Here is a 26,245-nt window from a genome sequence, read left to right as displayed (position 1 = left end):
AAATTTATAGGAAACAGTTTACATAAAACATTGGAACGGGCATTTCATTAACTAACTCCAAGGCTCTGCACCATTCTATGGTAGGACACTGGGCAGCAGAATCACGTTGCACTTGTTCATATCTTTTCAGGAAGCAGATTTTCTGTTCCTTAGTCAAGCAGAAATGTGCCATCAAGGACAAAGGCAGTTTTTAAGATTCTCAATTAAGAACCATCTTACAGTCCAAGCATGAACACAAAAGCAAGTGGCATGCTTGAAATACTTTGGGGATAAGACCTGGTATGTTGTAAACCATTAGATTATTACTAGAAAGAAAAAAAAAAGTCAAAATTAGAAATATGTCAACATCCCATCTTATCAAGAATCCCAGTTTAAATTATTAACTCGTTCTTGTGTTATCTGTCATAACATAATCTCCAAGTTTCCAAATACAAATTACCACTTGTCATGCCTTTTTGTACTCTAAATTTCAGAGACCTTAAATGAGGATTGCTAGGTAAATTACTATATACTCAGTTTTATATCAGGTTATGTGGGATTGCAAAATTGCTTACAAGATTCAGATTTCCAAATCTAAAGGTAGAAATCCGTGTTTTGTTCCAACTGTTTATCTTTTGATTATTGTACTTGCAAACCACTTACCAGTGGGCAAAATCAAGCTGTCTTCAATGCTCTCCACAGCTTTTTTAAGCAGGAAAAAACTAATTTCTCATGTCATCTCATAAAAGGGAAAACATTAACCCTGGTCTAGCTAAGTGAAGAGGAGATCCTGGAAGCAATTAGTCCTTCACAGTCATCATCTTGATGGTATTACCTACAAATTCAGCCAAATCTCAAGCAGTGTAAGAAACCAGAAAGCCCAACAGGTATTTCTCTTTCTAAAGCCCTTAATATTATAAATATTCCTGCAAGTTACATCATTAGTGAGTTTCAGCCCTTAAATGCTCACACAGGCCGTATCTCACAAGGACAAGTCCAGACTCTGTGCCAGGATACGAAGCACAGAATTCTAAAAAAGCAACAGTGGACAGGCTGAAAAGATAGCAAAAAATATCAGCAAAAAAATTGTGCTGTGAAAAACAGCACAAACCAAAACATGCTTTGGATGCCAGCACGTCAACAAAGCCTCGAAGTTTGCATATAATACAACCCTACAAATCTAAAAACAGGTCTAGCATTTCAGAATGAAAATTAATGCAGCAAAAATTCAAATCCAGCAACAATGCAAACCAGTTGTATGTTCTGCAGTTTTAAGTAAAATTTGTTTTTCTGGCTACTGGACAAAGCTATTTCTGTATCCAAATGTGAAATCCAATGCTCTGTCACAAAAATTTTCCTGCTCTTTCTGGTTGTGATCTGCAAAGTACCCTGGAAAAGCACCAAAAGCAATGTTTTCCTTCATTGCTGTACTTCGTTATGTTCTCCACTCTGCAATTATTTAGATGGCTGGAAAAAAAAAAAAAGAAAAGAGAGAGAGAGAGAGAGAGAGAAAGAGCAACTGTGAAATGCATTGTGCAACCGCAGATGACTTCATGTTAACCCCTGTTCCTGGGTTCCACCCTCGGGTCAAATGCCTATGAGTCAGTGTCTAGCACAGATGAATGATGTCATCCTCACGCCACCTCTTCAGCAAGAAAACGTGGTGGAGCCTTTCATTGTCTGCTCTTAAGAGACCCTGGGTTACTAAATGAAGTTTCCAAGATAAAATGAATGTGCCTGAGCTTAAAAAGACAGGAAATGAGCACATCACTGCAACGCCTTTGAAATATGTTCTAAGAAAAAGGTAGTGACGGATACACAGCAAAAACAACCAACAGGAATTATGTTACAAGTCAGGAAAAAGATTTGCATGGCCTGTTCCCCAAAAGGCAACCTCCAAGGGCAATCAAGTATATCACATATCAATTCAAACAAGACAGCCTAGAATGAAATAACACGGAGGAATGGCTGCCGTCTCTTCTTCAGTGCCCAAGTGATGACCAATCAGATATGCAAGGAATAAGTTGTGTGTGATAAACCTTAACATACTGCATCTGAGGGGTTTAAGGACATCATTCCAAATTGGTTTAGTACATTGCAGTGTGCAAATAATAATCTTGATTACAGTGCAGTTACTCAGTCATAACATTTTGAGACAAGCATCTTCAGATGCAGAATTGCAACTGAAACTGTAAACTAATTAATCACTTTTTAAATACAGGAAAGGAGAAAGAAGTGTAAGGGGTAAGGATACCTAAAAATATACTGTAGGAGGAAGAATACATTAAATTATTCTAACTCAGAAAATATTGAAGGGAACATCAGGTGAAATCTCATGTAACTTGAAGTGTTTTACAATGTCCTCCTGGTTTTGAAAGCTCTTCTGCATGTGGGCTAGCATGGCAGCTCCAAAAGTGGAGTTTCACAGGGGAAGGTGGACTGTGTGCAAAATAAAGGCATGAAGGAGAGCCTTCATATCTTGTCTACATACAGCCTGAGTCACACTACATAAGACTTCAGAAGTACAGATTTAACAGGGTTCTTGTTAAACAGAGCCAAGGTGATGCAGCTGCATGAGGAAATAAACAGCAGCAACTCCTATTTGTTGTAATAGTAGGAGGATGGGAATTCATTTTATTTTATTCTAAATGCAAAAAATTTGTGTTATGTCTAAAAAGTGCTTTTAAATAACGTTATAGGATTGTGTAGGTACTGACTGACTGAAATTTCACTATGAGGCTCTTGCAATCCTTAACGTAACTTTGGCTGGGCATAGTTAGGAAGCTTACTGTCTCTACTAAAATATCTTGTCTACTCTACACTGTATTTTCTGAAGACAAGCAAACATTAGAATCAGACCAGCACTGAAGTAAACCATCTTTCAGAAAAATTCCAGTAGGAGTGAAATACTTTTAACTAGGAATATAAAGTATCAGATGCCATTTGACAGTGTTGGCAGCTAAAAAATTCGTAGATACATACGTACATAAATGTCCATCCTTATCTACATTTTCTTTTTTTTTTTTTTTTTTTTTGTCTAGTTTCCATTTTTTGGCACATAGAAACAATCCTCCTCTTTTGAGCTAGATTCCACTGTAACAATGTCCTTTCTTGGTAGCCCTCCCTTTCACCCCACACCCACAAATCGTGATACAAAGCTGCTCAAAAAATCAATCCAGGCTTGAGAAAATACAAGTCTGTTGTCTTTGTTCCCTCCCCTCCCCCGACAGAACTCTTGTCTCCATTCCTACTACATTTTTCCCTCTCTCAGAAGCCCAACCAATAGCTTCAAAGGAGAAAATCCATGCAATCTGCCTGGATTTGAAGCTTTTACTTCCCACAGGTATAGCGATTCTTATCCTTTGTTACCCTATCCACCTCAAGTTGCATCAGGAGAGGTTCAGGTTGGATATTAAGAAAAACAACTCTGAAAGAGCAGTCAGGCGTTGGAACACACTGTCCAAGGAGGTGGGGTGAAGTCTTTGAGGTGTTCAAGAAATATGTAGATGTGGCTCTGAGGGACGTGGTTTAGTGGTCAATATTGGTGAGAGGTGAACAGTTGGACTGGATGATCTTAAAGGGCTTTTTCAAACTTAAAGATTCTATGAATCAGGAGGTCTGTGACTCTGCGTCTATAGCTCCTGCAGTTGGCTACAGCCTGTCATTTTGACATTTGGTCTGAGTTTCAGTCTCCCATGACATACTGACAGACTTCCCTCATCAGAGATCAGTATTCTAGATCCTCATTTTCTCATTCCTTGAGCCCATTCCCTTCAGTAAGCCTTGCTAGCTACCAGAACATCTCCTGAATCCTTCTCCAAACTGAAGGCTTCTTCCAGTCCATGATTTCCCTCTTCTCTACAGAGCCTGCTTTAAAAGATGAGCCCTGCTAATAAACAGAAAAAGAAAGGTTTACTTTAAAAATGTATAGCTCAGCTTCCGTAGTACAGCAAGTGGCCTCTGCTGAACCCTTAAGGAGCTTGGCATGCATGTTGTACATTAAGAGTAGTATTGTGGAAATTGCACCACATTATTGGTGGTTTAAAGTAACTACTATCACATGAAAAACACTGAGGTTACATACTGCAAATTATTGCTCTAGTCTGAATAACTCAGACCACTTACTTCTCAGTATGTATTTTGATACAGCACCAAGAATCATTTTTCCTCTCTCCCGTGGTGCACTTCTGCATAAAGACAACATAATTGGAGGATTAAGTGCATGGGCTATTTAAGATGTAGTTCTGTACTCAGGCCTAATTCTAGTGCGCACAAATTTACGGTGAATGAAAATGATACCATCTTCAAATACTTCTCATGCTGAGGTAGGTGCAGATTTTGCATCATCCATGTAGTAATTTCATCTTTTCTCCCAAGTCCATAGATAGATTCTTGAAAATCATCTTTGCTAAACTACAGCCAACACCCCGGCTAAGGAAGGAGGGGTTTCAGGCTTGTTTCTTTATTCTTAAAGTGAAGCAGTGTGAACAGAGCATGACAAGTCTGTGCTCTGCTCCATTTAGGAATTCAGTGCTCAAGCAGTCTGACAATCTGCAAACTCTTCTCTGCACAAGCTAAACGGCCTAACAACAAGAACACTCTGTATGCTACAAGGTTTTGACTGTTAGGCTTCCAGAATCATATACTCACATTTGAGAAGAGCAGATGTTCTAGGTTTTTGGAGTGGCGTTGGTGTGCTTTTGTCTTTGAGGTATGTTTGATCTTCTCAAATGATTTTGGTATTGGTAAGAAATCTGGTGCTCCTGGTGCTTTTATCTACAGCAACAGTGCAAAACTAAAAAACACAGTTTGTACATCCTAACTCAAAAAGAAGGAAGTTTTACCCTGTGAAGTCTCAAACCTTAAAACACTCCTCAGATGACTTACAAAGTACAGCTAGTAGTTCTACCATTCTATTTCTTATTTATTTATTTTTACTGTAAACTGATCTATTTGAGCACTGAAGACGTTAGTGTATGCTTTCAACATAATAGGAAGCCAGAAGTGGTAATATTGGTTCAGAGGCAGACAGGGATGTATAAATAAGACTACTGTTTCTAAGGAGTAAAGCTTAAATATTGTTATGTGGTAGTTAAAGTAGAGTATAATAGTCTATTGTTTCTATGAATAGGTTCTCCAAGCACCAATCAACACCTTATCGGTACCATTAATCACTAGGATATCTTCCTCGAGATCAAAGAAACACTTCTGGAGAGTTCAAACTGACTTCAGAAAAGTTTCGCGGTAATAACAGATTAGATTTAAACATCAGCAACTGTATCCTTATATAATGAATCTTATTTTGGTAAGTGAACGTTATGGAAGGCTATTTGAAAAGGTTCAGAATGATTTTCTCACAGTACAGTGTAAGAGAAAAAAAAAAAAAAAGATCTAGCAATCAAAAGTCCAGATTAGACAAAGTATCTTTGGTTCTGTTCTTAATGTTTGGTGTATGGAACCGTAATTCCATTTCTGTATGATAAGATTCATAAAATTGCTTTCATTAACAATATCAGCAGCTTACAACATTATTGTTATCAATATGCCTAGTGTTTTCCTGTTAACGTATTTGTAAATATGTTTTAATCTTCTCTTATTGTTAGCAATGAGTGGGCTTTTAGTTCTAAAAGGAGGAGTTTTATTTTGGATCAAACTGGTCTACGAGTCATCCAAGGCCAAATGCTTCAAAGAAAGAAATCCTATTTCCAGGCAGTTTTGACAGAGCAGTTTGTAAGAGCTAGTAAACCCTGAGGCTCAACAGTTGTCTCCATTTTGGTATTTTTTCAAGTGTGAGTGTTTATGTTTGTGTGTTTTAGTATTGATTCCATTCTTCCGTTCTTTTTATTGATGATTTATTTCCAGTTCAGCTAAATGCTCTCCACAGATGCTACAGCCATCCATCCTTCCAAAAGTACAGGTTAACCTCAGAGCAGTGCAAAAGTTGATAACATATTCAATCTTGCTGCAACTTACACTCAAAAATTCTCTGCTTTAATTTCTCCCACTTATTTACACTGCAAGTGTAATTGGACTTTGTTTTTTTCTGTTAGAGAGAACACTGATGTAAAACTGTTTCCAAATCTGTATTTTTTTTTCCTATAGACTTGAATGGCATTACATGAAGGTCAATGCCAAGTACTTCCAAAAAGTTATAAGTAATAAATTTCATAGAATCACCAAGGTTGGAAAAGACATACAGTATTGTCCAGTCCTACTGTCCACCTATCACCACTGGTTCTCACCACAGCCTGTCCCTCAACACATTTGTTCCTCTATTCATTAATCACCCTTTAGAATCTTTTGTACCTTCAATGCAAAACAAAATGAATAGGAAAGAATTATCCTGTATACTGTTAAAGATGACATTAATTTTGCAGAGGTAGAATAGCTAATATTACATCAGCCCACTCTTTCAGTGTCTCTTACTCATCTCAAAACAAACAAAAAAAAGTCTTTTTCAATAGATAAAAGAATATATTTCCCTCTGTTATCTTCAGTGCTGTCCTGGAGGCTGGCAGGGATCACAGAGTGGTCCAGCTCTACCCCACACTGCTCCTCAGATGAAGTAAGAAGGCTGCATCTAAACACAAATGAAGAGCAAGGACAACCTACACACTAATGTAATCAAATTTTGCAGCCTACTTCTTAGGATAGGTGCTCTGAATATTAGAAAAAGAGGCATCAGGTAAAGAAATAACATGCTGTGTCTATGCAACCATTCAGAGCTCTCCTCAAACCCACGGCATGGCTTTCTGTTAGACACAAGCAACAGGCAATGCTGAAGTAGATATCTCAATAATATTTTTGAGTTAGTAAAGGAAAATTACAGAAAAATCTCAGCCAGTTTCAGAGGTGAAGACCATAAGATCTAATTCTTATTTATTAGAGTGAAAAAAAAAAACCTTACACCCTGATGTTGGTTTGGTTTATTTGCTTTTATGTGCCAGAGAGTATCAGGAGGTCAACTGCACAAAAAATTACTTTCAGAAATACATAACTATCTTTCCTGAGATAACAGTAGCCAAATCCCTTCAATAAATATCTTAGCCCGTCCACCTGTAGCAATGGAATGTAAAATTGTTTGCCTTTCCCCATACTTTCCCACAGGATTGAAATAATTCAAGATACTGTTGTAGACTAGAACTATACCTAGGTTCAAGGCAGGGAAGAACAAACTTTCTATTAGAAAATAGTTGATAAAGTATTTCAGCTCTGCAGTGCATGACCTAACGGCTATGATGGTAGATAGGAACAAACATTTTTATGCAACAAAAGGATAAGCTTGTTAAGTGGTTTTGTGCTACTATTCAAACTAGCAACCAACTCATCATCTCGCAGTGGTTCTGCAGACTTCATGGCGTAGCAGACCGACTAGAACTGCATTCCCATTGGAGCTCTTACTAAAAGGGGAAGTCTTACTTGGTTCAGTTATTTCTTCAAGGGATTTAGCGTTTTTAGTTGTATCAGCCCGACACACGTATTGTGAGCATGATAAATAAGCAGCTTTTTCTGATCTTCTACTCATGCTGATCGAAGCAGGAATAAAGAGGGCGAGTTGCAAAGTGAAAAGCAGGGTGAGTTGCTTAGGAAAAGGATTACATAAGCATCAAGGAGACATTGTGTGGAAACACCAAATGACATAAACCTGATAGCTACCAGCAATAACAGTTTCTGTTGATAGTGGTTTTCATTTATGAAACTGGTATGAAGCGGTGGCCTGTACTCAACATGAGGTAAACTCTATTCAATAAATTTTAAGGATAAACTATTGCTATGCTAGAGAGAAAACAGACTGAGATGAACAGCAGCCTCCCAGCTAGAATTTGTCCAGGATCCCCTTGAACAGCCATCAAAGAAGACTTAGTGAACTTCCTCTTTAACAGGAAAGACTGTAATACCAATATAATAATCCAGTAGCGTCCTACAATGAAACATGTCTCTATTTTCTTTTCCTTCAGGATGAAGACAGAAATGAGTGCTATGAGTAAGCAAAATGCTGCATGAAATAAGTAATGAAATATTCTATCTAGAAGGTTCACATATAGGAGATGCATCCCATACACAATATTATTTGACAGTTCATCACAATCCCCATGTTTGACTTTGCTGAGAGCACATTTTCCACTGATGGAAACTTAGGATTCCATTGGGATCATTTCTAAGTTGTATGCCAGTGCAGTTTGATGTCTGTGATATCAACTGAGTTGACCATTCCAAACACGTCAAACAAAACTGAAATTTCATCCAGTCCTCAGAAAGGATATCAGCTGCTTCTCATGGACAACCCAAACCAAGGTTTAGAACAAAAATAGTGTGTGGCTTTTGAGCTCAAACAGTAAATAAAGGGCAATTGGAGCTCAGAATCTCTCACTGGCTTCTTCATCCTCACTAATTAACAGCGACACTACCTTGAAGTCTTAACTGAGGATCCTTGTTTTTGTTTTTCTTTTTTTAAAGCCTTTTCATTTTATGCCTACATGGAAATATTTGCCCCAGACAGCCACAACCACTAAATCTAGTTCCCGTGATGGCAATGACGTCTTTGCTTGTTTTCATTTCTCCCCAACAGCTAAGAATAAATATTTTGTTCTGCAAGTTCACAGAAAGTAACACATGATGCTGCTGGAGGAGTTCAAAGCTGTGTGTTAGTGAAATAATCAAGACACACCATGCCAGCAAACGTGCATGACCACTTTACCTCAAGTCGTGTTCGCTCATGGTACGATCAGCTACTTTTCTTCCATTCTCATCAGGCCTCCTTAAATTGTGAGAATGAAGTCAATTTGTTTGGCAGTTCCCGAAGTATAGACTCAGTCAATGATCTATAAACACACTTCTCCAATAGCTTAAATCAGAGGATAAAATAACCAGTACCCAAAGTCTAGGAATTGCTTCTGACCAAGCTGGCTGCAGTCAGGTGACGTGGCAACTATCCAGCCAGCTTGTCGCCCAAACTTTCAGTAAACAAAAGTTTCTGAGTTGTAGCCCTACACTGAATTACAAAGGCAATCCATGGCTGGGGCTGTATCAGTTGTATCGGGCTGCTCCTGATCAAATAAGGCTAAGAGGATTAAGTTTTTACAGAATGAACACATTGACCAGAGAAATAAGGTATACTTAAAGTATTGGATATAGAGTTAAATTCTGCCTCTGCTGGAAAACGCTTCTGGCATTTACAAAGCTTCCAAGTTGTCACAATTTGACTCCTTGCTTCACCCAAGAATTAGATGTGTAATAGCATAATACACACCATTGAGCACACATGCAAGAAGAGAGGCATTGTAGTGCTATTTTACGCACCTCTGTAGCATTCAATATGCCTGCCAGGGGTCAACAGATACAGCACCAGACAACTGCCATAGAGCAGAGGTAACTGTAGATCAGGCAAGGTAAGTTGTGTCACCTAAATTGGCACTGATGTTTCTCCTCTTTGGGAAATGACTTCCAAGGCATTAGCTGCCAAGGAAGTGAGCTTTCTTGAAACATTGGGGAAAAGGACACTGTAGGCAAGAAACAATTATATCAAAATGTGATGGGAATTACCATGAAGGGAAACAGGGACATGTAAGTGAAAGGGCACAGCAGCACAGAAAAACACAGAGGGACTCTGCTGACTACATGTACTGTACACAGACCTATCCCTTCTGCCACTTTCTGGTCATGGATCTTTTACTTATTCTTTTTACTTGAGCTGGTTTTGCCTTTTTTTTTTCTGTGAGCATTGCTTTGAAGGCATGTACAATTACACCAATTTCATATCCACAGTTAAGCAGTTTCACAACCATTCTCATCAGAATTATTACCCAGTCACACAACAGGTAGATATCTTGAATAACGTTGCTTATATCTACCAGGGTACCAACTTCTGGATGAAAGGAAAGCTCTCTTAACAACAAAACCAAATAGTGTTTTTAAATATGCTGGTTATTCCCCATTTTGCATGAATAAACTGCATATTTGGAAAATGGCCTTTCTAATATTTGACAGTGACTCCTACAGAATTCAACTTAGAGGAGGCAGAGATGGACAGGAAGGAAGGACTGCATGGCAGACCATTTGCATACACACTGATCACACTTGGCATGTTTGTCCAGAGATGTACTTGTGTATCCAAACTCTGAAGTATACAAGTTTTAAAAAGTCTTAAGATTAGTTCTTTAACCAAGGTAGCACAGCTATATATGTAAAGTAGCTGTCTGACCTGGGATAATACGGGTGTATTTTGTTCCTCTGCATTTGTTCCAAGCTAGGCTCCTCTTTGCTAGAATGCTTCGAGTGAGGACGTGTCCTTTCATATCCTTTTAGTTACAGAAGCAGGAGTTTCTATTTCCTTGTTTATCTTCAATGAAAGGGTGAGCAGTCAAGTCAAGCATTGGGCAATGCAGCAGATGTGCACAAAGCACCCATCTGACAATGGCCAGGGTTCCCACTGAGACTTTTGAGCGGAGAATAATTGTACTTTCTTTTGGCATGAACCAAGGGTACAAAATCACATTTACGTGTGCAAGCCTTTGCCCTCTCAACATGTGTTCTTAGCTGCATTAGAAGAACTGGTGAAGGTCAGTTTGATTTTCAGTTCTAAAATCAAAGAGCTGGCCGATGGCAACATTTCAAAATACAGTATTTCCTTCCTTGCCAACCATAGCTAGATCTTATTTATTAGGGTTTGCAGGAGAAAAAAAAATCTTTTAAAAAGATCAGTCAATAAAAAACAAGCTCTGGTTTTTAAGAATCCAGAAAGAGAAAGAAAAAAAAAATCTGAAGAAATACATTTTTAATGCCCTCATTAAAAACAAACAAAAAACCTCTCAAACTGACAAAGGATATCGTATCTAGTTTTGTAATGACCTCTCCTGTGAATTTTCCTTTCTGCATCTCTATTCTTTCTAAGCATAAAGGACTCTCAAGCTAATCTTCCATCTGTTATGTGGTCTGTCCTTTTTTGCCTTTCCTTTTTTTTTTCCACCTGGATCTTTGTCTTGTTTTCCAAACCCCAAACAGTCTACTATCTCTTTTCATTTGCACATCCAGTTCTTGGAATATTTAGATTCTATTATTATTATTTTTTTAAACATACAATACCAACACCGCAATTTTTTAGCTGAACCTCCTTCTCTTGAAATGGGACACAAGTACATTCTGGTTTGCTCCATTTTGGATTAGAATTAAACTAAAAACCAAGAACCAGAAGATCATTCTGCAGACAACCATATACACAACAATCTAGAAATAACAATTCCTAAAATATTCATGACACAACAAAGACTTAATCCTTTGAGTAAATGTGTCTGCTACTAGAGATTAGAAAGCAGCTCAGTCAGAAACCAAGTTAAATTACCGTGACAAAGATCTCCAATACCTAGCATAAGACCAGCTCATTTACCCTAAAATTCATAGAAAGAGATAGTTTTCTGTAGCTTTGTACAGAAAGAAAGCAGTTGACCAAACATGAGCCTCCTGCAGCTCTACTACTGAGTATTATGTATTTAGTCTTTCCCTAGATGGGCTGGGGGTGAGGGAAGGAAGTCTCTATCCTGAGACCACGTAGCAGAGCAAGGAAACAAACACAGAACTTCTAGCTGCATCCTTAAGTTTCATGCCATTTTGCGTTCCCACTGATATATTTTTGGGAGGACATCAATAGATATTCAAGTGAAAACTCAACAATTTTGTTATCCATCTTATCAAAACATAAAGTCGCAGAGGGTTTACAGGTTCATACGACCCATCAAAATCAACTTTTATTAAGATAGAGAAAATAGATTAATTCTTGGAAATTAGATGAAGAGACAACTCAGAGAAATCAACCCCTTGACTATCCAGCTTCCCTGCAATCTTCTTAAAAGGCTGCAAGAGAGATATTCCCAACATACTCGCCATTTTTTCCCCTTGTAGTGGAGAATTCCCAACTCTTTAACAGCAGATTTTTGCTTCAGCCTACTACTAAATTAAACATGCTTCATACTTCACCCAGCCTAGCCTAGCACCTTCTCCAGTATGAGCCCCTTTCCTTGCTCCCCGTCAGAGTGACATGCAAGCTTGTGCTACCCTGAGCCACGTCTTTCCTGTGTTGTTAACTGGAAGTGTGTCTGCAGAGATGTGGGCATTGCTCACTGGAACAGATCGCACCACCACTTTGTTTCAAATGACAGAAACTGACATTATTTTTAAGCTCATTTGAAAAGGATGTGACTTTCACAGACACTTTTATCATTAGGCCAAGAAAAACCATCTTTTGCCAGATCTTGTCTAATTTGCCAAGTGCAAATCACTTGGCATTTACAAACCCAGGCACTATATTTTGGTCTTATCTGGAAAAACACAGTCAGAAACAACAGGCAGACAAATGTATGACTGAATGATTGGTCACATAACAGGGGAATGGGGGGGGGTTGCATATAAATCAGCTGAAGCCCAAATTGCATCGAGTAACGCATCATCATGAAAAAGCTCAAATACAAGTTAGATGCACCTTGTATTTAAGAAAAAAAAAAAAAAAAAAATCTGCTTGCTAAGACAGGGAAACCAAGGCTGATGGATACTGAACTGAAGTTGAATTAAGAGTGAACTCAAAGCTTCACAGCATGGGATGGTTTATTAGCAGCCTGAAGACAAAGGCCACAAAGCAGTTTTACTCCCATAGAGAGAGGAGCCCTATTATGGAGCCTTTCAACTCCCCAAGAATTGCCTTTTAACTCTCCCTCCACAGTAGGACAAACAGGGGAAAGAAATTAGTCTTGGATGATGTTAGCTGTTTTGTAACTTGTAGTGCTAGTCCCACTGGAGCTGTTCTGACTCCTGTCAGATTTATCCTCTTGACATACAAAATGGATTAACCTAAGGTATCTTTTTATTAAAAAAAGTAAAAATTAAACAGCGTTTTCTCCCTCTCCCTCCCAAAATTTGTGGATTACTTTGATAACCAAATGATATTTCCTGGATTTAGTAGTAATCTCTGCAGCGTTGCTATTAAAAGAAATGCTACATGCTAATACAGAACCTATCCAATCAACTATGTCATGCTGTCATACACCTACAGGGTAAAAACCTGAAAATAACCCCAAGCCCTTACGCTTTCAGAGATCTCTAAGTCATCAGGGTGAATCAGTCTGAAACAAAATTATTCCGTGTATCAGTTAACATGAGTACATTTTTACTAAGAAGAGAGATAGATATTATTTTTCAAGCAATTCAAGAATTCAAACTACCCAACCTTATTCCAGCTATCCGATGCTGTTTGCTAAAGAGAATTCCGTCCTCTAGAAAACATCTCATCCCTAGGTCTTCTGCTGGGAAGACTAGCAGAGCTCAGTTGCATAGCCTGTCATTTTGCATTATCTTGTTACCATAGGATTAATTAGGGGAAAAAAAGGAAGACAAATAGCAACATGCTAACTTGAACATAAACAAGAAATGCACATCTTTGCTCCTGGGGGAAACACAGATGCCACATAAAGTGGTGGAACTTGGGAGTGAATTCAGTTTGTCTATGCAGGTAGAGCTCAAAGCAGAATTTGGCCCCCATCATATGAAAAAAACAAACAAAAAAAAAAACAAAAAAAACCCAACACATTTACTTTTGTGAGAATAAAAACCATATGTTAGGGGAAAACCCACAGAACTGACTGTACTCGGCTGCAATGTAATGGTCACGTAAAGAACATGAAAATGTTCTCAGAAGACAAATGTCATGATCTTACATCACTGGTCACACAGACTGTAAGGTCATCTCAAAATGACTAGGCACAATAGATTCTCATTGGACTGCTATGAAAAAAATAATCAAAGTCTGAGGTATTTCTGATAAACTTCTCCAACTTCTGTCAGCCTCCTGGCTTTATAGCAAGTGAAGTACCACAATATCTGTAATCAAGACCTGGAAGAGGACCAGCGTGGATTTTTTCCACGTGATTTGCAACTATCGGCTCCATGCACTAGATGTCTGCACAATGCCCTACACATGTAGGCACCAACATATGTTCTAGCGAGACAGTAATATTTCTAACTAATAATAATAATAATTAGTAGTAATTAGTAATAATAGTAATAATTTCTTACTCAAAAGAAGAGTATAACTATGAGCGCTGTGCTGTTAGTAATGGCTGAGCCACAGCAGGTTTGCATTTTAGTAACCTACACCCAGCGTTTCAAATACAGCAATTCAAGATGCCCGTTGCAAGAGACACACTGAATCACTGTACTTTCTGCTATAGTTAAGTCTGTCTGCTCTGAGAGTCTTGTCAGCAGCCTTATAGAGAATAGAAACTGAAAGAGCATGGAGAGAATGGAGAGAAAGAAGGCAGCTTGCACTGGCAATTGTGTCACATTTAAGCAAGTAAGAATTGATCTGTGCTTTTCATCACAATTATTTGAGACAGAAATAACACGAACGAGCAAAAAGTAACAAAATTAAACAAAAAAAATGTAAACATACCCCTATTACATATTACACAGAGATGATGAGCAGTCCAACAGGTATGTCACTTAGACAACATTTCTTTAAAGACGCAGATATCACTTCCTGATCTTTCAAAGCACGTGTTGCAACTGTGCAGAACTGCTGAGGTCTGAGGTCAAGCATACACGCTAGCAAAGACTCCTACAGGATCATGGCATAAGATGAACAGGTTAAACAAGTCCTACGCAATGGTCCGTGGCAGGAGTTAGGACTCAAAAGCTGTCCCAACACCTTTTGTTTTTGCTAGCAAGACATGAAATTTTTCTCCTGCAGCATCTCAATAGCTCATTTGTTCTTCCCGACCATTCATCTGTTCATGCAGTTGCACTGCAGTAGCTTCACTAAATAAATAAATAAATAAATAAATAAATAAATAAATAAATCAGTTTTGCCAATTTGAAGCCCCACTTATTCCAACTTCAACATTAAAAGCTACTGTTCAAATCTGACGCTCATACTTTACACCAGCACCTGCACATTTTTATGCTACTTTGCTGAAACTTTTTCACATGCGTCTGCACTACAATTTTGAAGCTGTTAGAATAATCTTTTTAACAGTCTCTGCTGAACTGTTAGGCATGAACTTCCACGTTTCTATCAGGTTTGTTTATACAAAGTGTAGCAAAACACTAAAAACCACGCTATTCATTTGGTCATGTACAAAACACCCTCCAAATCATCTGTCTGAGAAGTGGAGAGTTTTTAAACTGGATTTCATTTCTTAAAATGTGGGGTCTCCCATTTTTATGACTTACTATAATTGCTTCTCTCTTCAAGCTGGTGATTTTGTCTAGTAATATAGCAGTGGAACCGATCAGTTAAATGAAGCATGAACTGCAGCCTGCAGAGAGCTGGATTAAAAACTGCTGAGTTTTCAACATGATCCTTAATCAGAGAGGGTTTCTTTTAGAGGAAAGAAAATGTAAAACATAGGGGGCAGGGGAAAAAAGGGGTAGAAATGGGGTAATAAGACTCTTTTAAAAATCAAAATCTGTTTTAATTTTTACACAGTATGCAAACCCACAGCACTACAATTCATAAAGTTCAACTTCTATTAATGATTATTGAAAAATGCGGTAATGGCTTTTTGTTTTTAAAGTATGTTCACAACAGCCTGTCACACAGGCTACCCACAAAACTTATGTAAGAAAAATCACTCAGCAGCAGTAGCAGCGTTGGCTTGCTTTCACTCTTTCTAGCTATATCCATCACATACATTCAAAGCCAGCCCTAAGATGCTGAATTCGCAAGGTGTATTGCAGTTTTGCTTTGCTTTGGAATGAAAAACCCAAGAGGACCAGGAGGCATCTGTAAATGGTGCCTTTCGTGCACGTGAATAAAGTCAGTTTCTCAACTAGCTGGCAGAGTGAAAAGAATGGGAGAAGGATAGAAATGAAGGAAAAAGAGAGGAAACATCATGTTGCTTGCCTGCAAGTGCTGCCAAGTGGACATACTTGGAGAGCAAACCATTTCCCCAGTTAACGTAAAGGCTGTTTTTACTACTCCCATGTTCCCTTTTCTTTTTGTTAATCCTGTGCTTTGCAAGGTTCATTAACCCTGTTTACGCAGTAAGGTTGGGTCAGTCTGACCTGCTAAGAAAATGCACAAATATCTGCACATTCACGTACATACTTCAGTTCCTTCTGAAGTCACAATACTTTCAACATGCTTTCAAACTAAAAAAAATATATCTGGAATGCATTTTAATTTTTTTTTTTTTTTCACTTTGTACAAAAAAAAAAAAAAAAAAAAAAAAAAGCAAATGTAGCACTTTCTGTCTCAGTGTACCCAGTTTCCTCTAAAAGTGACATTTCCCGTTACATAGTGATGTACACCTCTACAACAGCTTTCTGACTTCAAAAAATACAGAGAGAAATAAGCAGGAATTATGTGCCCACAAGAAACTGCTCACTGATGCTCTGGCATCACCTCTCGACTGTTTTGGATAAACAACATATTACTCCAAGGGAATGATAGCTCAAGATGGACAAAAATACATCCAAAGTGGCTCCAGAGCACAACATTAAATCCAAAGAAGAGGGCTGCTCCCCAGAGGAAATACTGATCTTAAGCTGCTGGTTTACCTGAGGCAGAAAAGGAATGCTGCTGCAAGTCAATGTCTTTAAATCAGTACTAGTGTCAGGGCTAATGAAAACCGAGGTTTTGAAGATCTCTGATCTAACAGAGTATGTGGAAGCCTGAAATTACCTCAAACACAATCCTGATGCGAACCTTAACAAAGATTTTTTCCCTCATGGTCTATATAGGTAACATAAGTAACCTTGTTTACTGTAAGGACACTTAATGAGTGCATTCCTCTGGCTCTGGAAGAGCAGCCTGGCCATTTTATGAGAATTCTGTGCACAAACATAAAGGGATGCAGCCCAAATCTAAACAGACTTTAAATTACAAGTCTTAACATTTCTGGCCTGAGAGAGGGTGAAAGCTCAAATATCTGCCTCCTAGGAAGCAATACTACAAAAATAAGGGGTATACAGCAGTTTCCCAAGCTGAGAAGCCTCTTTCCCAAGAAGATTAAGAGACAGCACTGCCTTTCCACCCTTAAGCGACTCCTAACGCAAGCCTGTTTTATGTGATGTGCAGGGGAAATAAATTTAGCAGGATTTTAAAGAATCTGAAGGCTGTTGATAGGAGCTAGGTGCAAGGGGTACCATGTCCTAGCGTTAACCACACTCAACGCCCCATGGAAAGAGCATATGGTTTCTGGCAGTCTCTTCCCACTGCTGATTTAATAGTTCATTATTAGGCAGTAATATATAGAATAACTGTGCTTAGACATCGATGCAGCAGTGACTTTACTTTTTATGCACCAATTCTCCTATGCTGAATTAGCTCAGTAAAGACTCTCTTGATAGTCTGCAAAAATATATTTGGAGAATCTAGAAAAATTCCATTAATAACTTTGCAATATTACTGTATATCTTGATCTTGCCGAAGGTTACTGGAGTTTGTGAAAGGAAAACTGCAGGCAAACTCTTCTTGGTCAGCTCCATTAGGGCAGAGAGAGAAAAGAACGGCATATTGATAGGCAAAGCAGGTACAATTCTGCTCCATGTTAGCCTTGTTTCAATATGAGCTATGATCTCATAGCAGGATAATTTTTTTACGTTGGTGTTGAGGAGAAAGGCTTACACTGAGGGCTACTTTGGCTGCCTTTAGTCAAGAATGTGATTCATGTGAGTGGGAGAAAACAACGCAGCAAAATCTACATTTCTATGTGCGTGGAAAATAGAAGATTTGTATGCCAGAGGAAGAAAGCAAAAAAATAGAGTGTACATCTTTTGTTTACTTATACTGCAAGGAAATTCTCTAACAGAAGTAGCAGCTTCCCCAGCAGCACTAACACTGTAAATACAATACTAGTTCCATACTGACTGTTTATATGCCATACACATTTGGTGCCTATAAACTTACCTGTCATCTCAACTGAACACATTTGTTTCACTACTCTGAATTAACAAAAATATACCAAGCTATATATTTCTTTTTGTGAATAAACAACTCACATTGTAGTTTCCTGTTTTTTTTTTGTTTGTTTGTTTTTAGTGTGTGTGTTTTTTGTTGCTTTTTAGTTTGTAGAATGTAAATGTTGAGTTTCACTGGACTGAAACAAACTGATTGTAATAAATATCCATGCACCTAGTCAATACAGAGAAAAAAATCCCCTCATTATACACAAACAAAAACCCCACAAAATATGAAACCCTCTTCACTACAAGGCAAATAGTATCGTTGTCAGTATATTCTATTCCTGATGAAACTCAGAAATTGTCTCAATTTTTAAATCTATCAGATGCAGAACTGACACGTAGAAAACAGTAAAGCTATCATCATCCCTCTCAAGACACTTTCTTAGCAAAGATACGCTAGAACTACTCAGAACAGTCTTTTCATTTAAGTTGTCGCACTGAGGATTGTCACTTTGCTGTACATTTTTCTTGTTTTGCAACCACGTTACCTGAAAAAAAGGTATATCCCTTGTCTAGTCAACAATTTCCAAGAACAACCGATACTTAGATGTTCTTTAAAAACTGTATTTTTGATAAAATACTTACGTTGTACCTTAATAACACAGGAAACTAAGTCATGTTTTCAGAAATGACTTAAGAACTTGCTAGATTAAAGGGCTGTCTACACATGGAAACATTTAGTAATGACTGCTCGAGAACAGCTATGCCGTGTGTGGATGCTCTCACTCCAGAATCAGGTTGCCTTTTTTCTGTTCAGTTTATCCCATCAAGGTGTGTTAAGCTGAACAGAAACAGTGTCAGCACACGTAGCTATTACTGAATAGCTGTTCCTAAACAATTCTGTGTGCAGAAAAGTGCTAGCAATAATTGAAGATCAGGTCTGTTGTCCCCAGTCCATTCTCTCTCATTGCAATGAACGGAAAGCTCTTTCTGGTGCATGTACTGCTTTTTATTACGGCTGCTTTCAGTATTTCATGAAAAAAAATAAAGCTATTACATATTTTTAGAAGTTATATTCGGTGTTAAACGTGAGCTGACCACATTCACTGCCACTTAAATGCAGTTTGTTTATAGATTAGGAAAACTGGTGTATTTTGTTTTCTGAACCAACAAATCTTGACCATGGCATTTATTCTTGCAAGCTAATCATGCATTAAAAAAGCCAGCTGTTAACGAAGTACTAACAACAACTCAAAGGAACTGGAATTTGCTTTGCCTAAGTTCCTTTCACAAATACCTGTAACGAGTAACTTACTACTAAGATGAGGGGCTTTTACCTCTCGAGACCAACGGTTAAAAGCGAAGCACAATACATAGGAAAACGGATTTTGATAGATCTGCAGCACCCAGTAGACTAAATGCCCAAACCACAACTCAACTGGTGGTTATTGAAAGCCTAAGTTGAGCTTAATCCTTTGCTGGAATATCAGAGGCAAGCAGATGTACTTCAGTGCATCACTGAAGCTGAAGCAAACAACGCTTGACTCCAGCCATTGTTTCAGTGACATTTTCCACGTCCACATGAAGATGTGACCTACTAAATTATTTTCAGGTGACATCTTTTGTAGTCACTTATATTGCTTTATGCAATAAAACCAGCATGATAGGGCTAGTGTTTGGTTTAACTAGTTCACCACTTTGTTTAAGCTAAAACAAATATATGTTCCTAAAAATGTTTGCAATTTCATTCTAACTTTGTGTAAACTAATGTGCTTAAAGCTGAGAAGGAATGTGTCCATTATTTGCTCCAAGTAAACTTTAATAAGAGTAAGAATTTCAGTAGTTAATAAATAATAGCTAACAGAAGGAAGAAAAAAAAAACAACCACCCTCGTATTGCTGCTATTTAATTTTATGTGAAATTGAAAATGCCATGAAAGCTTACCATAAGCTCTCTTACCATAAGTACACAGTGAAATACAAGCTGGAGAAGCCTGTGCTTGGTGGATTATTCCATGTGATCGCCTACTGCCAAGACACGCACTCAGATGCCAAAGGCACAGAGCACCACTCCTCCGTCCTTTACCATTATTGTCCAGATTTAACTAAATGTCCACTCACAGCTTTTGTGAAACCTGAGTTCAGAGTGGATCACTGATCCCATAAGCATTTTGTTTTCTCCTGTTTGTGAATTCTCTCACTCTTTTTCCTTTATGCTCTCCGAGCCCTACAACCAATACAGAATGATTCATTACTTCAAGGTCTTTTCCTAGAGCGAATAGAAATATCAATACGTTTAGTTTCCAAACACTCCTGAGAGCTGACTGGTATGACAACACCCTCCCTTTGCAGAGGGTGTTGTCATACCAGTGGAAGGGCAGCACAGTTATGGCCAATACTAGCAAGTTTAAATGGACAAAAGAGGAATATTGCAAAACAAAGGCACCTTTCACTTTCCACAATCTGATCTACTCCAGTGCAAGTGCAAATACGTGAGATGATTTTACTGGAGTCAGCGCCAGGATCCACCACATCTCTGTGCTGAGCCACTTCCATGTCTTTGCACTGTATTTTCCAGTGTCTCCTTACAGGTTTTCTTCTCCCAGAAATGAACAATCAACCGCAGCAAGCATCATGAGACAGATGACAGAATCAAGCACACATCCATTGATTTTAGCTGCAAATGTTCATGTCAGCCTTTCATATTCCTCATGCAGAAAAGGGAGTGTTTAGTATTTAAAAGACTTCACATCACATCACAAAAGAATTTGGTGGCAGAGATAAGAGCGCTCCCTCGAGGTATCAGGACATCAGTGCTTAAGTTTTTATTCTAGTCTTATCCTAATATCAGAAAATGAGTGTAAAAATGTTATAAAAGCCACATGAGCAACGTTTTGTTACAAAATGTGAAATCAGGCCGGTGTTTCCAAGAGGCCAACAGAATTTACATGAAAAAAAACGAGGAAAATATGATGGCACTGTTGGATGGCAGAATCACAGAGGCAAAATAAAAAACACAATTACTTTTTTTTTCTTTTCTAGTTAGCTTTATGACTTACTAAATGCTTTTCAGAAGCAAACAAAAAAGACTAATTGGTTGGGGTTTTTTTTGTTTTTTTTTTTTTCTCAACAAGCTGCAAGCTCATATTTACTTATTCAAACTGGGAATTCAATTGAAATAGATTTTAGCTCACGAAGTGCCATTAACAGGCCACTAATTTCAAACTGGTCCACACTTAGGAGCAAAAATCCTCAATACCAGATTTTTCAGCCATTGTCACTGTACCCAGAAAGGATGCAGCCTAATGGTTTACCTGGCATTTTTAAACAGAACCCAAATACCGCCTTACACAGTTTAATGAAAACTTTTCACTACTGAAGATGCTTCATGTGGTTCTTACAAGAACTGCTATTTCTGTGTTTTTAAAATGTACATTTATAGCTTTCCTTTTCAGAGCTCTGGGTCTGGATTTTCCATCAACAACTTGATTTTTTTCTAGTCCAGAGCACTTACTATGAATGGCTGCCTATAAAAACAGAGATGAATTTAGATTATCTGCCTCATAATTATAAATCAGAACTACCTCCTCAACTTAGGCCTTGAATAATTTCCAAGAGATAATATCTGAATCAACTGCCAAGATTTTCTTATGGCAGTATTCAGAAAAGAAGTCAGTACTTGGCAATTTTGACCTCAAAACTTGTGTAGGCCACTGTGGCTCATCAGCGCCCAAAGGATTTTTTGCTACACTGGAAGACAATGAAGAAAACAAAGAAAAACTAACTGCCTACTTCGGTGAGTGAATCGAGGATAAAGAGCAAATTCCAGTGAGACAATAATAATAAATAAAATAATGAAGAAAAATCCTATATTCATTATTCCTATTGTACTAGTGAAAGCTTGTCTATCTCATAAGTCTGGACTCTTTTCTGAAAGAAAAGGCCATCATTCTAAAAAAGAAAGAGAATATCTCAAAATCCGCTTGTTCCAGCTGAGCAACAAAACCTTACCTGCTTATAGTCAAATTCCCATATTGAACAATTAGCATGAAAAAAGCCCAATAAAATTGATTTATGAACCAAATGCACATGAAACCTACATGAGTCAGGGAAAAATACGATAGTCAGATTTTTTCTTTTGTTCAGTATCTACATATAAGTTTAATTATATCACATGATATTCCAGGTTGGAAATCACTGCCGTTCTCATGTATTTCCTAAGGACTCTAGGTAATATTTCCAAATTTTACACTTTGAACAACACAAAGTTGTGACCCTACCACAACAACTGACTGTATAGTTAGAAACCAAAGGCTTTTTTCACAGTGTTCTCTCTGATCTTCCATTAGCCTTACTGCCTCAGCTCTCATCTCATTACATCCCCCCAAAAGATCCCACTCTTGCTCCACTGCCTAGACAAGCTAATTGCACAGCATGTCCCCAGTACTCTAACCCACCAACACATCCCTTTTCTCCTGCTTCCACTTTCAACTCCATCGCTTTCTCCACAGCTTTCAGGGAAGAAGGTGCTCTGCACAACAGGTCCTTCTATCGTTATATTGCACTCATGTTTGTAACGCATAAAGTGTTACTTATTGATCCCACTTAGTATTGTTATGAAACTCAAGAACTTTGATTGTCAGAAGAAAAGTGGAAAACCAGAAAAGATAACAATTTGCTTATAATACAGGACTGTATAAGTTTAAATGGAATGTGCAGGAAAACCAGAACAAGGAAAAAAAAAATTAACAGTGTTTCCTTTTTGAAGTACCTGCCCTTCCAACTGTTTTCCTGATGGGTAGGTATCCGTTTTATGTGAGCACCCCTAACATTTTGCTGAAGCAGCACACTCAAGCTTGCAATACAGCCCTGACACTGTCCTATGGCCATGTTCATGTGTCTAAAAATTAGCTGTCGATTGATTAAATTTCACCCGCCAGTGAAAGTCTAATGGATTTATCCCTCAGCTTAATGTACTCGAGTTCAGTGCTGATTTTTAAGGTCACAAGCTGGTCAAAATGAAAAGACTAAGCAAAAAAAAGCAGCAAATAAATGTCAAGCTGTCCCAAGTGGGAACTCCTCTGCTCTATATTTAAACGAAGGAAAGAATATTTATCTCAGGAACAGGCTTCTTCTGTCAGACTGGAAGTAAATTATTTTTACCCCCTAGTCTATAATAAAATTAAATTCCCACCTCAGCTGCTAGCCTTCATTCTCACCTTCAGAATCCAAAGAAAGACAGAAATGAAAGCACAGAACTCCCTCCTACTATTAGCAAAACGGCTTAGCGTTTATGCATTAAATCAGAGTTCTCTGCATTACCTCTTTTGTCAGAAATGCTTTGGGATTTTTGATTTAGGTTGCTTCTTTGTGCATGTGCATGTATAAAACATGCCATAAATTCTTACTTAATCTACCAGAGTATATCTACTATTTACCAATAAATCAACCAAAAACTAACATAAGGGTGAGTTTAAAATACTGCTATTTTATTTTTTCTATTTTTCCTCTATGAAAAACAACTGTTGGACTTAGAAGCAGTTAGCTGAATTATCACTTGATTTCCACAGCCAAAACTAAAGGCATTATCTTTGGAGTCAATGAAGTCTGCAGCTGCTGGAATCTGGAATGGAATGCATCTTTTCATTAGGCTGGTGCCAAATTAGAAATGCCTGCTCATCCAAATGAACCATGAATGCAGTACTTTAGAAATATCTGCTCTTCGCATGTAACTCAGCATGCTAGAGAATGTGACAAGCCTAGTAACACTCCATCTCTGGCTCTTTCAAGAGAATGAAAAATGTCACTGGCCGCGTCCTTGCCTGCACACTCAAACTACTGCCCTATCTGAGAGCTGCAGAAGCCCATTGAAACTGAGCCGCCAGCTCCGTGCTGCTGGTCAAAACAGAATATTTGATGGGTAGGTTACTCAGAAAGTGGAAAGATTGTAAAGCTCACGATAACTCAAACCAGAGCTGGAAACCACAGACTGAATCAATAGACTGTTACCACACTCGATTAAAAAGGATGGAATTAAGACTTGCTGTACATCACAACGCAAACAAATCTCCCTTAGCTAATGCAATGATACTTGCTTGCTGCCATATCAGTGTCTTCCCTTCCTTCCTCTTTCTCTGAGCTTGTTAGCCCGGATTGACACGTTGCAGAAGGTTTTTGAGGTATCTAATCACACCTTTTCTTCTTATTCACTTTTTATAACAGATTAGAACTTGCTAGCTTGCAATCATAGCCTACTGAAACAAAGAGAAGCTTTGCACACATCACACCCACTGTAATAAAATGCCTTTTTGTTTGGTATTTAAATACAACTTTGTTATGGGGTTCATTATCACAACATATAATTGTCCATCTGCCAATTGTTTACTGAGCAATGGGACTTCAGGCTTTCTGGCTGCTACTCATATTCCCATGGCAAGGCAAGGAAAGTGCAGGAAGGCTTTCTGGATTTTCTAGCAGCTTATTTTTTTAAGCCCTGTGTACTTCGCAAGTCAAAAATATATTCCCCTCTTGGAAATCTGTGAGGCTAGGAACAGTTCTTTGTTCTTTGAGACAGTTGGCAGCCCCAGGAACATCACCCATCACCATCAAACTCTCATCTTCAAGGTGCATGCTGCTTGTCTGCAGAAGTGCATCATCCCTTTGAATTCCTATCCTGGCAATTTTAGGTGTTCTTACAAATATCCTGGGTTGTCGGCGACGTTGAAAATAAAAGATCCAAGTCCTTTAACAGAGTTTTCTTCAGGAAACATCTGAGGAGTTCACAGAGACCTGCCTTTATGTACTTTGTACTAGCTGAAGTTTCCCAAGCACTGAAGGATTCAACTTACATAGAGGGTCCAGGTACTTTTAAGATGGCACAGCCAGAAACTGGCATAAACTTGCTGAAGAATAACACAAGAAAAATGAAATTAATCAAACCCTATTGTCTGCCTCTCAGCCAATGTTCAACATAGCTTATCTATGAATATTTCATAGAGCTTGATTTTAAATGCCTCTAAGCACAGTGATTTCAAAGACTGCTCCAGGGAAAGCGTTCCATAGGTTAAGCACTCTTAAGAAAAACTCTCCTGCATTAAGAAAAAAGTCCTTTTATTTTTATCACATTCATCTCAGTGGATCAAAACTTGGAGCTGGTATGCTCTGGACCATATCCATGTAAATACGATAAATTAAAAATAAAAGGAGTATTTAACCTAAACTTGCTTGCACGCAATTCTAGTGATATTTTACAGATTAGATCTAGACTTGTTATGAAGTATTAGTCACAGAGTCTGGTTAAATTTCTCTGACACTTGCACATATAAAATACAGTTTTCTTGTATCAGTTAATGAGGGTAAGGGCTGAGAGCATTCGAACATCTCTTACACACAGTCCCGGTGTTTATTAACACAAGCAGTCCCACTGAATGTCGCAATTCATAATATCAGTTAAAGAAGAAAGTGCTGAAGTAGAGAACATTATAGTCCTTTGACAAAATTGATTTGCAAAAGAGTCATGAGAGGAAGCCTAGTCTGTGCAATTGAGTCTTCAGTCATATTTTTTTATTGTATACATGTGACAGGTGTACTTATGCTAGAAAACAGCCCTTGAAATTCATTCAATTATTCCCAGAACGACTGAGAATCAAGCTTAAACAGTATGCCCCACCACTTAGGGGGAGAAATACAGCATGGAACCTTCAGCAAACACCTTGAAAAAAAACAAACTAGAAATATATATACCATAACTATAGTTTACACAACTAAGACCGTGTTGTTTTTTTTCTCAAGAAACAGCAGAAATACTACCTTCGGAGTTTGTCCATGTGCTTCATGCCACAGCCAACTTCTGACAGCCAATTCCATCGATATTACTTTTCCATCATTTTGAGTGTTTGGTTTTTTGTTTTTGTTTTTTTTTTTTTGTAATGAGCAACTGAGGGAAAATTAGCATGCTCCACACACAGACAAATGCATTAAGCAAGCATAAAAATAATCTTGATGCTTTTTTGAAAGGGAATCAGAATAAGAAGCCTGTGTTCCTGTCATTGCGAGGAGAAGGAAGTACTCTGTTGGATGCACGTAAAATGCCATGTCAGTGGTTGCTGCTTGGCAGGCTTCTTCTAGTTTGGCAGCCTGATGATAACTAACAGTAAACATTCCTATTATATACCTCCAATAAAGAGCTTTCAATCAGCACGTCAAGAGCATTTTCCAAAAAAGATGCATCACTTCCACTTGCTTATTCAAACAAACTACTGAAATTTGCCCATCACTATTTCTCAGCAGCAATCACATGACAAATGAATATCACAACCAACAAAATTATATCCTAAATGGAACCAATAAGAATAGTTGCCATGGCATTTAAATGATCA

At 38.1% G+C, this 26,245-nt stretch overlaps 1 protein-coding gene across 1 annotated transcript in view; it reads right to left on the bottom strand.

The window, feature by feature from the left end:
- KCNQ1 (potassium voltage-gated channel subfamily Q member 1) overlaps positions 1-26,245 on the bottom strand; it is a 328,391-nt gene that overhangs the window by 149,875 nt on the left and 152,271 nt on the right. The window contains exon 14 of the mRNA XM_042884501.1: positions 8,678-8,737. Within this exon, the coding sequence (XP_042740435.1) occupies positions 8,678-8,737 (60 nt within the window). The remainder of the gene's footprint in view (positions 1-8,677; positions 8,738-26,245) is intronic.

Source organism: Lagopus leucura, unplaced genomic scaffold (assembly GCF_019238085.1).
Source record: "Lagopus leucura isolate 7727_CA_CO unplaced genomic scaffold, USGS_WTPT01 Super-Scaffold_100044, whole genome shotgun sequence".
In the NCBI taxonomy this organism is placed as follows: Eukaryota; Metazoa; Chordata; class Aves; order Galliformes; family Phasianidae; genus Lagopus; species Lagopus leucura.
The sequence above is the reverse complement of the archived record's forward strand: the minus strand, read 5'-3'. Positions and strand labels throughout refer to the sequence as shown.